This window comes from Parasteatoda tepidariorum, chromosome 3, assembly GCF_982258835.1.
Source record: "Parasteatoda tepidariorum strain Cologne lab strain chromosome 3, Ptep-v5.0, whole genome shotgun sequence".
Classification (NCBI taxonomy): Eukaryota; Metazoa; Arthropoda; class Arachnida; order Araneae; family Theridiidae; genus Parasteatoda; species Parasteatoda tepidariorum.
The window spans coordinates 58,305,896-58,324,843 of NC_141757.1; the positions used below are offsets into that span (position 1 = coordinate 58,305,896).

At 25.9% G+C, this 18,948-nt stretch overlaps 1 protein-coding gene across 1 annotated transcript in view; it reads left to right on the forward strand.

Moving 5' to 3' along the window:
• Positions 1-18,748, forward strand: part of LOC107438727 (phosphatidylinositol-3,5-bisphosphate 3-phosphatase MTMR14) — a 28,831-nt gene extending 10,083 nt beyond the window's left edge. Inside the window, exons 4-19 of the mRNA XM_087159376.1 lie at positions 251-356; positions 2,339-2,414; positions 4,142-4,187; positions 4,617-4,733; positions 6,959-7,032; positions 7,144-7,214; positions 8,071-8,148; positions 8,540-8,603; positions 10,101-10,263; positions 12,122-12,158; positions 12,267-12,331; positions 15,175-15,227; positions 15,315-15,489; positions 17,009-17,185; positions 17,356-17,451; positions 17,996-18,748. Coding sequence (XP_087015502.1) covers positions 251-356; positions 2,339-2,414; positions 4,142-4,187; positions 4,617-4,733; positions 6,959-7,032; positions 7,144-7,214; positions 8,071-8,148; positions 8,540-8,603; positions 10,101-10,263; positions 12,122-12,158; positions 12,267-12,331; positions 15,175-15,227; positions 15,315-15,489; positions 17,009-17,185; positions 17,356-17,451; positions 17,996-18,170 — 1,573 coding nt within the window. The 3' untranslated portion in view covers positions 18,171-18,748. The remainder of the gene's footprint in view (positions 1-250; positions 357-2,338; positions 2,415-4,141; positions 4,188-4,616; positions 4,734-6,958; positions 7,033-7,143; positions 7,215-8,070; positions 8,149-8,539; positions 8,604-10,100; positions 10,264-12,121; positions 12,159-12,266; positions 12,332-15,174; positions 15,228-15,314; positions 15,490-17,008; positions 17,186-17,355; positions 17,452-17,995) is intronic.
• The last annotated feature ends 200 nt before the right edge of the window (positions 18,749-18,948 follow it).

The following is an 18,948-nucleotide window of genomic DNA, read 5'->3' on the forward strand; positions in this document are numbered from 1 at the left end:
CACCACTGTACCAACAACAATGGAAAACTATGTTAGATTATTATTTTTTTATGTTATACATAGAGAAATAAAGTGTCACAACAACCTTTTATGGCTTCGATTTAGAATTTTTTTTTTTGGATTTTTGAAGTAGATTTATGTGTATGTATAGATTGTAAAACAGAAAAACTCTGAAGTTAAATTGTTCTTTGCACTAATAGTTTTTGTTTTAATTAAAATACAATAATAAAAGTTTGCAATTTTATTTCAGCGTAAATTGCTTTAATGCTTTGAAGTTCAAAGAAATAGCCAACAAGTCTAATTTAGCTAGATGCAGAACAAGATTTCCTGTACCTGTAATACTCTTTAAAGGCAAAGTAAGTAGTATTTATGATCCAAAGATTTAATTTGGAATAAATCTATATAGCATAGGTAGAATAGAACTATTGAGCAAAACATTGCAACATACATTGGCAACATATTTTGCCAACCTTTTTTGTCACAGCCAGATTAGTTCTAGCCTAATAGTTTGTCTGTCCCATGTGACTTAGTATTAGTTTAAATAATAATTAGTATTTTTTTAAAATTGTTATTTTGATATTTATGGTAAATTATTCTTTTAAGTTTTGGTGTTAAAAAGTATGTTAATGAGAATATTTATATTATGAGAATAATTATTCAAAATTTTTTGATCTTTATTGGAAAATAAATGATTTTTTTTTTCATTTTTGTATTGAACAATTAACTTAGGGTTAAGGAATTTTATAACTTTGAAAAAAGATTTTTTTTGGTTGAAACTATAGAAATTAAGATATGGTTGAAAATGGAAAACGTAAGAATGTTTTGTAGAATTAATTCTAGCTGTTAACCATGCTTGTGTTTATTTTACATTATAAGCAGGCTTCTTGATGTCTGAAACTGATTTTTGTAGTATAGTAACTGATTTTTGTAGAAAAAGAAAAGTTTTTTTTAAAAATTTTATTCTGTTTTAAACAATTGGAAAGCTCTCATATTAAGAAATTTTTTACTAGGTTTGATTAAATCCAAAAAGGATGTTTTCATATGATTGAAATAGAAATATCTTCTTTTTGCTGTAATTTTTTTTATACTGAATACTTAATTTTTTACATTGAATACTTTTTTATACTTAATTTTGTTATCTTTTTAATTTTAAAATATTTTAGCTGCTTGAAATTCAAATGAAAGTGTAGAAAAATTTGAACAGAATTTTCCAAAGAAAGTTAAGAAAAAAAAGAAATAAATTTTAAAATATCAAACTTGAAAAAAATTCTTGGGAGTCTGCACCCCTAGCAATTCAATTTATAAAATTTGATTTTGCCTTGTCTTTTTAGGTTATGTCTTAAATAATTGTTCGAAAGTTTAAAATTCTTAAGCTTAAAGTGCCTTCATTATAGCAATTTAACAACTATAGTGTTTCCAGCATATCTTTTGTTTGTATGTAATGGTCTATATTTGAAGTATAATTATTTAATAAAACGGGGAATTATCAGAATTTTTTTCCCGACGCATGTTAAATTGTAGAATTTATTATTTAATGTCAAGTACTACATCTAATATTCTATTAAAATATGAATAATAAGATACATAACCATAAAACAATCATGTATAATAAGATCAGATAAAACATCATAAAACAATCAGATCAATACATAAACATAAAACAATTGTTAAGGTTTTAGATGTGACTGTTTTATTCATGTTTAAAATTGGCATAAATTTGACATCCTTGATATAAGTCAAATTGTCATGTCAAATAATAAAACATGTTATAACATGACATGACAAACTTTAAGATAGGTTAAAACCCGTCTTAAAATTTTGTACAAGAAATATTTTTAACCTTATGTTTTTAATATTTGTATGGAAATAAAGTTATTTTAGTTATTTCTTTAAAGTTATTACACTTCCTACTAAACAAGTGCATTACCTTTTGATGAAAGTGTAATGAATTTAATCTTCTATCCTTTTACATGTTATCTATTTTCCATTATAATTTATCTAAATTGTCCAAATTGCTGTTTTATTTAATTATTTAATGTACTTATTAATATCTATTAAAAAAAAGTTTTAGCAATAGTTACAGGTTGAATCCAAAATAAACATTTGTTTTAAATTTATTTTTCTTTTTACATAAAATTACAAATATTTAAAGGTAAAATGATTATATAATCGTTAAGTTATAAAAATTTCAATACAGTTTGGTATATTTATTTAATCAGTTATATAACATTTTTTTCATTCAAATGTGATGGAATCATAAAATTTTCATTCAAATAGATTTTTACACAAAGTATTTCAGAGTTTATTTTTAATGTTATCTTAAATTTTTTTCCTAAAGTATGTCTGCCGTTCTGCTACCTTAGCATGTGGCGGTGAAATGTTGCTGCGAGACATGTCCGGTTTTGTGTTCAATTGTAAGTATTTAGTGCTATTCATTTGTATTTTGTATTTTTGCTGCTTTAAAATATAATTTAAAAGAAGCAAAATATAAATTTGAGTAGCTGTGATGTTGCTAAGAACTGGTTAAATTGTAAAGGAAAGTTCAAAATTTCAACTTTGAAATAAAACATAATTTCTAAAGGCACAAAATATACAAAATTGTGTAACTCAATTTTATTAATTATCAACATCAAGATTAAATTTAATTATGAAGTGATAAGTTATACACATTGAGGTTATTAAAAAATAGAGGGATTGAAACCATGCTTTATCAGATGGAAGGGTTTCACTACATTCTATGGGGAAGGAGGATTTCAGGAAAAAGTAATTTTGCTTTTGAGGGCAGCAATGAATTTTGTTTTTATGTCAGCTAACAGTAGCTGAATTCTTCTCTAATTTAATAAGAACAACATCAATTTGTTTTAGAAATAAGACAAATCATGTATACACATTTGGCTCGTTATTCGTAGATTGCCCTATTTTAAAGTTTGCCGTTAAAAAAAGACATTGACACTCTTTTCTGCTAAATGCTAAAACTAATTGGTTTCCTGTTATTTAGATCCTATTTTTAAAATCAAATGTGTAGAACAAACATGTAAATATGTAGTTGACATGAAAAATTTCAAGAATATTTTTAATTTCATTTTTTTCCCTCCATGTGGGATTCACTATTGTAAATAATTGTAGACAAATTAGGTGGCCCACAATGTGGCACAATATTTAAGTATGTATTATTTATTTCTAAGTATGTATAATAGAGTAAAAATGGAGAAATTGCTGCTCATATACTGTCTATGTGTATGGTTAAATTTCATAAACAATATTCGTTTATAAATTATATTGATTTATAAGTTAGTAAATTAAAAATAAAAGTAATTTTCTAATAAAATAATTAATCTAATAAAATAAGTTCATTTAGAAAATAACAGATGAAACTGTTGCTATAATCAAGATTTTCATTTTAAATGTAATGTTAATGTTTTATTATTAGTAATGAAATGCATTTAGTAATAAAATGCAATATTATAATTTCGTGAGAAATAAATCATAGTTATAACTTTTATCATGTGAAAATTTTTATATTTTAGTGATTTGTACCTGTTAACGTTGAACTAAAATTTCAATTTTTATTTTATATTTCTTTATGGGGATGTTATTTGCTCATTATAAACATGTATTGCATGTAAGTAGCATATATACTATTCAGTTTTAAGTGATAATTTTTTTATCCTTTACTTCATGAAACATATTTTAAATGATCAATCAGCAAAAATATATGTGTGTATGTGAAAGAAATTGTTTTATATAAACTTTGAAAAATATCTAACTTTGACCTTATGACAATTAATGAGGAAATTTTGGATTTTTGTCATATTTTTCTAATCTTAACTTAAAATATTTACTTTTCATGTATGTTTAAAAAAAAGAAGGAATTTATATTTTATATAGGGATCCGCTCTTGGTAAAAAAATTTAAAAATAAAAAATCTAGAATTTAAGTTTTGTTTTCCAACACTAACACTTCTATATGATACTAACTGAAAAATATTGTTAATGTGTTTTTGACATAATTAGTTTTGAGTTGAAAAGTTTTTGCAATAAATTTTGAAATAATTATGCTAAGTATTTTTCTTATGTTGTATAATGTGCAAAATTGAAGTATAAATTTTTACATTTATTTACTTTTTAATTCTTTATTTTAGCCTCTAGTTCCGAATCTGAAGAAAAAAATTATACCTCCTATTCAAGGTATATGTTTATTCTTTATCATTTCATTTCTTTATATTGAACTACTGATGTTATATATAAAAATCGGAATTGTTTAAATAAGCAGTTAGATAGTATTAAATTGATTTATTTTTTAAAATTAAAAATTAAACTAAGAAACTTCTAGGTATTTGCTTCTGTTATTATAAACAACAAAATTGAACCATCAGGTTTTATTCATGACAAATTAGGTATAAGAGTTAAGAAAACTTAATTAATTGTCAATGTCAGTTAACTCATGAAACTTTTCCGCTACTCTTTTGTATTTGATCTTTTTTTTTATTACTGTTCTTAAAGTATAATCCCATTTTGAAGCAGTTATAGGTTTATTAATGTATTATCTAAGTTTTAAGCTTTAATCTAGTTTACTGTAACTGTATTTGTTTCAAATGAGTAAATTTTTTTTTATAGAAATGGTGCTTTATTTACTGAACTCCGTAGTCAAGATATTAAACTTCTAAAAGAATTATCTGTCAACTACATCTGTGATCTTATGGTTGAGAATAAAAAAGTTAAATATGGTTTGAAGTAAGCTATGTTTTCGTTTATATTTCGATTAGAAGTTAAATATTTATTACTATCTCCATTTACAACCAAAATAAGCCAAAATTGCATTTTACCATTTCTTTTAGTAATTTATCATGCATTGATAAAGCATATAAGACTTTTTTTTAATTTTATTTTAAAATTAAATGTAGTTCTATAATGATTGATTTTATGTTGGACTTATTAAAAAGTATCATGTAACCTGATTATTCAAATTAGTTTAATTTTTATTTAAGTTTTGTTTTTTATATTTATTTAGGAAGCAATTTAATTCTTAGGTAATTTTACTTGTTAATTGTTTTTGTAGTTTTGATAAAGAATACATAGAAATGCTTTTTAAAAATTATGTTTAATGCCCGGCACTTTATTTCTTTTGTCATATATTTTTCAAATATTTTTTTTTACTAAACATTAAAGCAAGTCTCTTTTATAATTATTTTGAAAAAGAAAATTGATTTAAAAGGAAATTATTTGTCAACAGCAATTTTTTCAATCGCCATCGATTTTTGAGTCATTTTTATTGTCACTTTAATCACATGCCAAAATACAAAGATATTGCAATCTTACTAAATTCAAAATCTAACCCATAATGTTTGAATGCAGACGCCATATTCATAGTAGTAGGTTTTAAGCCAGACCAAAAGAAGATAGTCGAAAATACCACATGTTAATTTTGAATAATAAGATTAAAAATAAAGAGTCAATATACTAGAGGCCGATCTTTTGAATGAAAACTTAAGAAAGAACCAGCTTGTTTGCTAGCCCGACCATGCTTGTAAAAGCAGACTAAAATGAATACCTAAATTTTCTTTTTAACTTCCTTAAATATACATTTTATAAGTAAAAAATATTATTAATCAATGTCAATTGCACACGAGCACCAGATTTGATGAAAATCCATCAAAATTCATGACCAAAATCATTCTGTATTGTCGGTAAATATGTCTTTAGTAAATAAAAAATATAGATACTAGATTTAATCAAAGTGAACTAAACTTATCGAGTAAGGTGTAATTTAGTGTATGTATGGAAGGTATAGTTACTAAAGTGTATGGAAGAGTGTTTTTTTATAATAAAATTTTAAGCTTTCAGCTTGTGCACAAAATTTTTAAACTATGGATTGAATTTGCCTTTTTCTGTTGCATCAAATATGCACTCATTAAGTCAACAAGTTAACACATCATTTAATCATTTTTTATGGAATCACAATCATCACATGATCCTGGTATCGTAATCAATTCAAGACACAGATGTGTTATCTTCTAATTGTGCTGTATTGCCAATTATAAATAATGATTTTACAGTCAAGAATTTAGGCTATTGTTTTTATCTATTTATATCTTTTAACTATACATTGAAATGATTTTGATACTATATCATTACAGAATACTAAACTGTAACTTTAGCTGTGCATTGCTAAAATAAATAAATTAAAAAAATATTACCCTGAATAATTTTTGATTGGATTTCTATGCACGAAGTGCCAATCATAAAGTTTCAAAGGGGCAACCTTAAAATTGCTAATTAATTGGTGTTATTTAATAGTTATATTTAAATCATAGAATCAGGCACAAAAAATACTTTTTCTGTGATGAATTTAGCTTATTGAGTAACAAAATATGGGAAGAAGGGGATAGCTGCAATCTGAGAAATATGATCACATTAGGTTTGGTGAGGAAAGTGGCTGAAAGTTTTTAGCCCTTAATGTTAAATTTGCTTTTTCTTTGACTTAATATACTTGTGTTAAAAATTAAGCGAATCTAAAATTTTTTTGCATGGAATTATCTTTGGATAGATGAATTTTATAATTGTGTGAAAAAATGTTTCAACTAGCTTAGAAAGTTCTTGAAAGATATGATGAAGTATGCAAAAAATAAAATTTACATTCAGGCGTCAAAGCTTTACTGACCAAACCATTGGGACCATATTTATCAGATTGCTACAACCCCATATATTTTGAGAGTAAAAAGTACAGATTCGTCGCAATTTTTTTTTCTTCAGAAAAAGTACATTTTTGTGTCTGATTTCATAACTTAAAATATTGTTTGCACTATCTAATTACCATATTTGGGGTAACTCCCTGAACCAAACCATTAAGGTTTAGTCCTAATACATGAAAATCCTAAGATTTGATTGAAAATTATTCAGAGTGATTTTTTTTGGGCACTTTGTATATATAAGTAATCAGTTCCAATTTAACTTTATAGAGTAAGCTCTTCTGAGAAGATAGACAAAGAAAATAGATACTGTGATTTCAAAATTATTCAGCTGCCATATCCAGGTTAGGCTAAATTATTATCATTATATTCATTTAATTTTTAGTAATCGACTTGATAAGCAATTAAATTCATTTAATTTTCATTTAAAAATCTATCTTTATTTGTATCTACAGGTTGCGAATTCTTCAAGAAATTCAAAGACAGTAATTATGTAGCTGAAGGTCTTATGTTTGACTGGGAACAAGTAAGTTAATCAGATTTTTTGTTTTTTATTTTAGTGTTAAAATTATTTTCAGAGTTCAATATGTTTATTCTGATATTAATTATATATGTTTATCCTGATAAAAAAAAAATGTTTCAGCCAAATCATGAAAATTTTTTTTGACTAGAAAATAAACTGGAAGACTTGAACAATTTCTGTGGCAACATTGGCTTAATAAAGGTTTTATCTTAAGTGTGAAAATATAAAACGAACTTCAAAATATTTTCAATTTGCATGTTTCTGATGAAAGAAAAAAGTTTATATGACACTGTTTGTATTATTCAGTAATTATTTCAAGACAGTGATACATAAAAGTAGTTTGCTTTTCTGTTTTATTTCATTTGTATACTTTGTAATCTGAACAGAACACATCTCCATACGTCATATATGTAATAAAAATATTTTATTAGTATTGTAAAATCGCAATTTTTTAATAGTGTTTATCAGGAATTTAAGTTCGACAACCAAAATTAAAAATATTTTCTTCTTTTTAAATGTAATTTTTTTGTGCTTCATTTTTGATAACTGTTTTTTTAAAATTTGATTTATGTTTCTTCCCACCATTTGAATTTTAAAATAACCTACATACATTTCATATTAATCTAGAAAATTAATGTATTTTTTTAGTGCTAATGTTATTAGATTTTTAATGCTTAATTTTTATTATGGCATTTTCTTTATATTTTTAATTTCCTATAGTTCTTTTTTCCCCCCGACTTATTATAAGTCATAATAAAATAATTATATACTTTTATTACTTTAGAATTTCTTAAAAATTAAATTACTAAATAAATAAGAGATAATAAACTAATTATTTTTATTGCTCTTTTGTTTATAGAATTATGTAGATTCATCATTGACTTTACCCTCTGATTCAATTGCTTCTACTTTGGGTGTTCACTGGTCAAATTACAAAGTTAGTATAATTTATTTATTTAATTATCTATTTTATGCAATTTATTTTAAATCTATCTAACTTAGTATAAAGTATTCAAAAGTTATAATACAAGTTTAGTAAGGTATATATTATATGTTGAAATTTGTAGAGTTTCTCCGCTCCTTCAAAAAAGGAAAAAAGGCTTAAAAATCAATCTGTTTTAAAGAAGCACTTCTAAATGGTGCTAAAACTGTTTTTCCTTGAATTTTTTTATAACTTTCAAATTCATTTTAAAGTTTTCTTTTTACTTTGAAACATTTTACATGATTTATTCAAAGCTTTAGTGTTAACTTGGCAAAATTTGATAAATATTGCCTCCTTTAAATATTTACGTAAAACTAATTTTCATTTTCCTATCTATTTATTTCAGATGTGGGATCTTGTTAAATTAACCCAGAATTACTTAAAATTACTTGTGACGTATATCACAGAAGGTAAGTTCAATAATTTTTTTGAGTGAAATATTTGGTAGTATTTAATTTAACAGTTTGATGGTATTAAGCTGTATAAAATTTTTCTATTTTTCTTAAAATGCTTTTTAACCATTCTTTTAATTGTTCAAGTACCTTAAATTTTTTTTTGTATTTTTATTTATTATTACTATTAGATGTCATCTTAGAAAATTATTTACCTTTTAGTATAAAAATGCAAAAATAAAAGCAAAACTTTTCGCTACTTTGAACAAAGTCTCTTTTAGTTTTGTAAACAAGTAAGATCAGTGTTTAGACGCAGATTGAAGAGGAATTCACGACTCACACTTTTATGTTCTTCATTTTGTGTATAAACACAATAATTTTCATTCAGAGTTTAGAAATGCAACAAATACTAAATATTAGATTAAAACTACTATTAATTACTTGATATAACCAAAGAACTTTTTAAGATCAATCATTCAGTTGCACGACATTATTTTTGAGTTAATTAAGCATATTAAATAATTCAAAAGTGAAGTATAAAAGTAATTACATTTGAAAAAATATATTAATTATATTTATAAAGTTTCTTTTCTCTTCAATATTTCACTACCATTAAAGTTATTGAAAGATTGTTTTGATGGTTTTTAGTTTAGTCAAGGAAAATGCCATTCTTGATACCTATTTATAGTACTGAAATACTTGAAGTACTTATAAGAAGATTTTTTAGTACTGTCTTTTATTTATTTATTCCTACTTTTTTTTGGTTTGTCTAAAACTTTTTTATTTTTGCTTTTTAAATTTTATACAATATTATATTCCAGTACAAAGATAATTAATTTTCATATATATTTTATCAGTTGTAACTATATTTAGAGGACACTATACCACAGGAGAAATTTTTCATGATAAATTCTGCTTCAAATCAATTGGTATTTTAAAATGTAAAGATTAGAGGAAAATTTGTTCAAGGAAACCTAGAGTATACCATGAAATTTCAAATGCTGAAAAGAAGTTTTCAAGATACCAAAACGCACACCAATTATTGCTGAATTTTTTTTCTCCACTGTATAATTATGATAAATTCTTGCATAATTTGTTAGGATTTTGATGCTTAGAAACTTTTTTTTCAGTATTTGAAACTTCTGGTTTATCCTAGGTTTATCTGAACTCACCTTTTTTTAAAGTTTTAAATAATTTATGTCTGGGATAGAAAATTTGCCATAAAGAGCTTCTCCCACAGTCTAGTGTCCTGTTAATGTGCCACTGTGACAACTAATTCTTGAAAGGAAGAACTTTAAATTCTAAATATACAGCAAAAGGTTAATACAAGTTTAACATGTGTCCCAAAAATAATAATTTAAATATTCAGAGAAAAATAATTTCTTTAGCAATTTGTAAGAATCATGGTTGTGAAGTTTTTAATTACTTTATTTGTTGTAAATATATTTTCTTCTGTGTAAAATTTATGTTTCTCGTTAGAAGGGTTTATTATTCAAAAATTATTTTAATTATTAGGTACCTCAAGCATACTCATTCATTGTATATCTGGATGGGATCGTACACCCCTCTTCATTTCATTATTGCGCTTAACGTTGTGGGCTGATGGTCGTATTCACACAAGTCTTTCTCCTGTTGAAATGGCTTATTTAACTCTAGCTTACGATTGGTACTTGTTTGGGTATGTTTGCTTAATGTGCTTATTTATTATTGCTAAATAATTTGTTTTTTAATTTATTTGCTTTTCTGCCAATAGACATTTTTTTTTGTAGTACTATCAGAAATTCAGGGATTACTTTAAATAAAATTTTTTACTTTCATACACTCAATGCTTTTTTGCTCATATTGTGTCTGTACCTTAGATTAAAGCATTGTTGTGTTGCTTAATTTTCAAAGCATTGTTGTGTTGCTTAATTTTCAAAGCATTGTTGAATTGCTTAATTTTCAAAGCATTGTTGAATTGCTTAATTTTCAAAGCATTTTTTTTATGATACAGCAAATGCAGTTTCTCTAAAAACAAAAATATGTAGCACACTGCTGAAATCAGATTGAAAACTTATGCATTTTTTAATTAATGTTAGCGTTATTTAGTTAATATTGTTTATTTAATGCATTTAATGATTAGCTGTGTTTAACAGGTTTTGAGGCAATTAGAAATTTGTTTTAAGCAGTTTATATTGTAGGTATTTACCGTAGATCAGTGTGTAAGTTGACCCTTATTTTTGACTACAAGATTGCAAACTTCTAGTATGTCGGTAGTATAAGTCGACTACTGTTGGTAAGCCTATTATTTTTCCCATAAACGTTGTGTGTCAAAGTTTATGTGATAAATAATGCTAGACGAGTTGCAAAATATTATTTAAATATTATTTTTAAAAAATGTAAAAATTGGGGAATTTTGAGTCTTTTGGAGGGGGGGGGGCTGAAGAAAAAAAAGGAGTATTTCTAGAGTATTATTTTGGACTATTTCTGAGGAGAAAGTCGAATCCATCACAGAGTGAGATCCATTTGACGACACTGCTAGTGTTAATGAATCTGGCACAAATAATGTTCTGAATCTTTAAATTTGTAACTTTATTGTATGTTTAAAAAGCTTTTATAGTGTTATATTTTTTGAAATACTCAAGAATAAATTAACTTTTCTTGTTCATAAATTTTTTTCTGAACGTAATATAAAATATAGTTTTTGAGAAACCTGAAGAAAATGCAGAATTAATTGTATATAACATATTAAAAATAGTTTTTGAAAGGGGTAATTTGTAATGGTAGACTGATAGTCACTCATATCTGTCTTATTGACTACGGTGCATCAATACTTCACTATCAATGAATTTCAAACTTTTTTTCTCCAGTGTATGAGTTGATACCCTGATTTTCGTAAAATTTTGAGGGTCTGAAAAGTAGACTTGTACTCTGTTGTATACGGTACATCAGTTTGAAATTTATTTTGAAGTTCTTTTATTTAAAATGATTTTGCTAGCAGGGTTAAAGTTAAACAACAATTTAATTTTATGAATATGTATTCATTTACTTTGAGCGTAGTTAGCTCTTAATTGAATTAATTAATTTTTGAGCTATTTTTCATTGTAAATCTTAGACCTGTTTCTAGGAATTGAAATGAGCTGTTAGTTATATAATTTTTGTTTATTTTGAAATCTCTTCATGAAACGCAGTGTGATAAAAAGTTGCGTTCTAAATTTCTTGATAGTTTGCTTTAACTATTAATGTGTTAAATAAAATTTAAATGTATTGTGTTAAATAAAATGTAAAAAATTAGACTAAATTTTTAATTTTCAAAATTGTTTATTGTAAATTATAAACATATTGTGCATCAGCTCAATATTGAATTGAATCATTAAAATTCTTTAAGATTTCCTTTGTTATATCATATTCTTTAAGTTAATTTTGCAATAGCTCCTAAAAATTGCAGAAAGCATATAAATGTTATTCCTTCTGTTTCTTAAATTGATATTTGGTTATTGATAGTCTGTTTATAAATACTTTTATTTTTGTTTAAATTTCTAATTTGGGTTTTACAGCCATGATCTTCCTTCAAGGCTCAAAGTTGGTGAAGAGGTTAGTATTTTTATTTCTAACCCTAGTTTGAAGTTATAATTTTATTCATATTTTTCTCTTTTCTTATAATTTAGAATGTGTTATTTATTGGACTTATTTTTTCTGCAGATTTTGTTCTTTTGCTTTGAGTTCTTGAAGTTCATTACATCAGAGGAGTTCTCTTCAAAGAAAAGGTGTGTTTATAAATTGAAGATAAATTTATAAATAACAGGAGAAATCTTTTAAATTTTATATTCATATTATTTTATTATTTTCATGCCTTATCCAGGGTGCATAGCATTTTTTAAAAGCCCTTAAAAGGGCTTTTTTTTAATTCAGTGTTTGTAAAAAGTGATTAGTTTACTATCTTTTAAAAAGAGATTTTTTCTTTGCCATATCAATTGTCGTTCTAAATTACAAAAAATGCAGGATTTTCACAATTTTCTCTGCAATATTTATCAGAAACTAGTTATTTTATCATGGTTATGTAAACTGTTTGAAAATGTTTTTCAATTTTTATGAATTTTATATTTATAAATTAAGAACTTTAAACGGTAGACAAAAATAATTTTTATAACTGCACAGATCCTAATTATGAATTTTTTTTTGAAAATAGATTAAAATTATTTTTTGAGTGCTTAAAAAGTATTTAGAAGGTGCTTATTTTTTGTTAAAAAAATTTGGCTAAGTACCCAGTTATTTTAACTGACCGTATTGTAGTTTAGACTTAGAGGTTGGGCAGCTCCAACGAGCAGGGCACATCGACCAGAGGTCTATTGTACCCAAACCCTAAATCATGATTTGCACGAAAGCCCTTTAGCTGAAATAAAATTCAGCAAACACCTTACAGGAACATCTTGCAGTTCCCAAGCATTGACGCAATGCTGCCCTAAATGCTGAAATCTTTGAGTAGAATAGACCTCACAATCACAGAATATGTGTCGTGATGTCTCCTCTTCAGGATGACAACCTCGACAAAGTGAATTGGATTCTATTCCCATTATGTATAGGTGTCTCCTGAGGATGCAGTGTCCAGTAAGAAGACCAATGATCTTCCTTAAACTGTTTCTATTAAGCTTTAAAAGCTCCTTTTGATGTACACTTGGACAGTCACGATGTATTGTAGTTTAAGTTCATTCTGAAACTGAACCAATTTTCAATTGTTATTTTAACATTAAAAAAAAATTATTTTTAGCATAATTACCAGATTATTTAGAAAAACTAAAACTTATTGTTTGAAATATCACATTGTTAATTTAAACATCACATTCATATTTTTTTATAGAGTTAACCTTAAGATTTATTTAATTGCTTTGTAAGAGTTTTGGATATCCAATTTAAAAATTGATTAGAAATTTCATTTTTGTTTCATATGTTTCTTTGTCCTTTTCTAATTTTTGTTTTTTATTTGGGCATAATTATCAACACTGTTTTAATGCAAATTATTTTCACAATGCAGCTGTATTTGGCTCTTTCTATATAAAATTGTAATTTTGTATTTCATGTGCCCTAGTTGTCCTTTTTTCTATTTTGCCCTTTTCCTTTGTTAGACTTAGTTTATAACGCCCTTTTATTCTAGTGATGCACAGAGATGGGAACAAGGAGGTAATGGCTTCAGGGTTGAGACTGAAGCCGGGCACCTAATCTAAGACTCGGAGAAATAAAACTTTAAATTTCATAACTGTTTTGATTATGAAATTAATTTTTTTGAAATAATAAATAGTTAGTTCAATAAAAATATTTTATGGGGAATATGTGATTTTAAAACATATTTAAGTATGAAGTTTAGAGTGGTTAAATTAAGTGAAATATCACCAATGAAATTTAATATTGTTTATGTTAAAGGAAAATTTTTTTTTGAAATAATACTTTTTCACTAAGTCAGGGTGCATAGTGTTTTTAAAAAGTGCTTAAAGGTGCTTATTTTCGATTTTTGTTTTTAAAAGCCCTTAAAGGTGCTTTTTTCTTTGGGTGTTTTTAAAATGTGCTTAATTTTCCCTTTTTCAAAATTAAAATTTTCCTTTACCATGTTGATTTTCACTGCGAATTATGCAAAAAGACACAGTTCATATTGTTCTATTCAATATTTTCACAATTAATTCAACCCCCATCTATTTCAGCTTATTGTCAGTCCGTAGCACATGAAAACTCCATTCGTTTTACATGATTTAAAATTTCATGATTTTTGACAATGCCAAAATAATTTTTTTTGACAACATAATAAAACTGTCAATTATCAAAAACTTTCCAACCCTGCCTAATTGTATTTTTTAAAGTGCTTAAAAATATTTTTGGAGTGCTTGAAAAGTGCTTAAAAGGTGCTTATTTTTTGTTGAATAATTTGGCTATGCACCCTGTAAATGTTTTTTTTCCTCTTGTGTCTACATAAAATATGGTTTTAAATTATTATGAATTACATATTTTTTCAATGATTTTAGTATGCTTTAGTGAAATAGGATATTCCAGTGATATTACTCTTCACTAAGTACATTTGATTGAGGTGCTTCCTCTTTAATTTGCACATCGTTTGTGTCATTCAATTTCCCATTTAATAATTCATAAGACTTCATTTCTATTTCAATTTAAAGCAAATATTCCTCATTCAAGCCTTCATCCACAGTCTCAATACATTTTTAAAATACCAAGTTTAAAAAATTCCAAGTTAACTATTTATTTTTGTTTCAAAGTTTGTTTTAAAATTTTTTATTGAGATTGTGAGACTAAAGTAATAGTGGCATGAGTGTGATATGATCCTACCACCAAGAAATGTATTAAATTTCACAAATATGAAGCACTTGTAATCAAAAAGCTAGGTCCTACGTACATATACCTGACAGTTTAAAAAATATTTTTAAATATTCAATTTCAGATATCTGGTTCAGTTTTATTATTAAAGCATCTGTGAGAATAAATGTTCCATTAATTCAAATAATATCTCTTAAAAATTGTTTAATAGATTTTTCTATATGCTTAAGTGTTATTTTATAATTGATAATTAAGTAATTAATGCTTATATGTAGTTAATATTTTATTTTAGGAATCGTAAAATAAGTAGTAATTGTACAGATCCTCCTTTGGATATACTGATTGGTAAGACCCTTGATTATTTAAATTATGTCTGTTAATTAATGTCATAACAATTTTGATAAATTGTTTCTTATGTTTATGTTTTATTAGAAGAAGAACTGCCTGAGCAATCCTCATTAAAAACTTGTGGTAGTGATTCAAGCTTTCAGAAGTTTGAAAATGGAACTTCCAGTATTTTCTATACAAGTTTAGAGGGATATCCTAATTCATTGTTTTATTCCTCAGTTGATTCAGGTGATGAGTCATCTGACAGCTTCAAAAGTGTGTAAGTATTTATTTTACTTATTTGTTTTTTTAGACTGAAAAGTTGGTTCTTTTGGTGTAGTTTAATTCAAGATTGGAATAATTTCAATCACTTGGTTTAAATAAATTGCAGTTTTTTAAGAATAATATTGATTTAAACAAATTGATAATTTCAAAATAAATTATTAAATCGAAAATATTTTCTTTAAAATAATATTTATAAATATACTCTTTAGGTTGTGATTTTTGTAAGGTTTAATTTAATTGATAATGAAGGTTTTTATTCAATGTAATAATGAAAGGAGGATGTATGATGTATGTATTACTAATAAATAAATAAAAAAAAAGATTGACTAAAAGTTCTTAATGTGAATAAGAGTGGTGTGAAACTTTTGAATTATAGTTTTCCATTACCTGCATGTAAAATAAATAGCTACTAATAAGCATATTTCAATTTTACCCATTTTCTTTTATGTTTATTTAAATAAAAGAGATTTGATTTATTGTTGTTCATTTACATCGCACTAGAGCTGCACAATGGGCTATTGTCGACGGTCCGGGAAACATCTATGAGGATGATCCGAAGACATGCCATCACAATTTTGATCCTCTGCAGAGGGGATGGCACCCCCGCTTCGGTAGCCTGACGACCTGCACGCGAAGTAGAGTACTTTACGACAGAACAGTTTGACGAGGACCAATACCGCACACCCTCAGTCTCTACGCAGATTGACCCAAGTGGTCACTCCCCCCGCACACTGACCACAGCCAGTGATGCTTGGATTCGGTGATCTGCTGGGGTCTTATTGATCAGTCCACTGCGAGACAAAAAAAGAGATTTGAAAACTTATTAAATGTGTTAGTATGTATCAATAATGAAGAAAGATTCATTCTTAATATTTTTTGGATGTTTGGCTTGAACAAAAATAACTATAATTTTATTTATTTTGAGATTACCTTGTTATAATTAAATAATAATTTTACACATTTTAGTTAGAAATATTAACTATTTTTGCTGTATTAATGTTTTTAAATAATATTAAGATTTATTAATACATTTTATCTGATGACTTGGGTGGTAAATATAAAAAAATCTAATTTAAACCAAATAAAAAATTTTATTTTATTTTTTTTCAATAAAAATCGTGACTTTTGCCAACCCTGGTCCTAAAATGTAATTAAGGAGCAACTTTATATCATCTTTGTACAATCTTATTGGTTTTTATTACAGTATAAATATTAAAAACTTAAATTTTAAAATCAGATATTTTAAGTATGATTCATTTTGTGCTGTACAATAAGGAAAAAATTGAATGATTTCAAAGTATTTTTGATATCAATGAATAAGAAACCTCATAATCTGACAAGTGATGTTTTGGGCATGCAGAATTTTTAGATTCAAATGTGCCTCTAAATTTGCCCAGGTTTACAGAAATTTTATTTTCTGAGATAGCATATTTAAACTTGGATAAAAACATATTCTCTTGTCTAAAAAAATTATGAAAGGAATTTTTTAATTGTACTGCTATCTTATTTTTCAGGAGATCAAATTCTCAAAATGATTCTTATTTGTCTGATAGTGAGATTACTATAATGGCTAATAGTACTGATAGTTCTGTTAATATTAATAATAGTCATGGTAATTTGGCTCCATCTAGTAGCCCAGTTCCTGTTCCTAATTCAAGGCCAAGAATGGATAGCACGTCAAGTCTTGGCAGGTAATTGCATTTTTAACTAATTTTAAATACAAAAATTAATAATAGTAATTGATGATTGTTAAGTATAAAAATATTAATTTTCTTTATAATATATTTATTTACCTAACAAATTGTTAATTTTTTTTTAATATTTTGTTACAGTTGCTCATCTTATATTGCATTTTTTTTAGCTGGCAGTATGTATCTGGTACTGGTAGTTTATTGGGCTCTGTGACTTCTAAAGGTTCATCAGCAGAAATGAATTCAAATAGCTCTAGTTCAGGCTCGTAAGTATGATCTTTATGTTTCAATGCATACTGTTAACCTAGGTTACATATTCAAGCTTTGAACTTCCTTTAAAAAATCGCTTTTACTTTTCCATCAGTCGGAAAAGGTTAAATAATTTCTAGACTTGATAGAGGGTTAACAGATTTGATGTATTATGTTAAAATTTATTTTCATTTTATATATTATTTTGAAAACCCAGTGCCCAGTAAGTCAAGTTACCTAGATACCCCGTAGCAGAATCATGGCGACATTGTCACAGAGCAGAGTTCCTGCAGAGAGATTTTTCCTTTGGTTCTTAATTTTGTTATTCTTTTCTACAGAAATTTTCTTAAAATTTTTTTTTTTTGAATTATATTCAAAACATTCCTTTCTTGCGCATCGGAGAGGAAAGAAATGCTCGTGGTTTTCTATTCTCATTTAGAATAATGAAAAATTAAAGAATAATGAAGAGCTAGTGTTTTAAATATTTCTTCATTGTATTTTCTTGCTTCAGTTTTATGTTTAAAAAATAAGTTTTAACTTTATTCTTTGCATTTTTCTCAGGCATGCAGAAAATGGTAATGTAGCTTCCACATCCAGTGGCATGTCAAGTGCTCAAGAGAGAAATGACAAACTCATCGCTGTAAGAACTTTAATTCATCGTGCTTATAGAAAAGCTATTGAACACAAAGATACTTCTGTTGGTGAAAGGTACTATTATTTCCCTTGGCGAAGGTGACAAGATAAAGGGGTTTTATGAAAAAAATATTACCTTGATATATGACCTTGAAAAAATATTGAAAACTTTTATACCTACTCTTTTTTTTTTCTTTCTTTCCTATCAGCAAAATAATATTGTTTTGGCAATTTATTTTCACTTGTCTGTTTTATATAGTATATTTTGTACTATTGATCATTTTTTTTTTGGTTTTTAATTATTAACACTATTGTTCATTTTTTGTGCTATTTTTTTTATTATAAAATTACTGTTATTTATGCTTTGTGTGAGTGCTTATATTTTATTATTTATATTCACAATGTATATTATGTTTTATTTTCCAGAGATTTTAAAGTTGAGCAAAAATTTTAATTTATAATATAAGTGATCAAGCTTGAAACATACACATACTCATGTTTAAGTAAATTTTCTTTTCCATCAAACGGAAATTACAATCTAAATTTAAGTAGGAGGGTTTTTACCTTGTATACATAATATTTTATAATAAAATGCATTTTCATGGTACAAAGAAAGAAAGGGTTAATTTTGAGTGTCTCAAAAACCACCTGTGAAAAACGATAATGATTACACCCACAAATGGAACGAAATTGTGAAGAGTTTTAAATGAAGCTTTACTTATTCTTCTACCATTTGGTGTTTAGATATTGAAAAAGGTTCTTGTTTAAAGAACTGAAACTATATGTTCATTTTGTATTTTCATTTTTGTTTTATTCATTGTTTTTTTTATTTTACCTCCAGAACATTTCCTCTCTTTTTTTTTTTCGTCTTGGAAGCATTA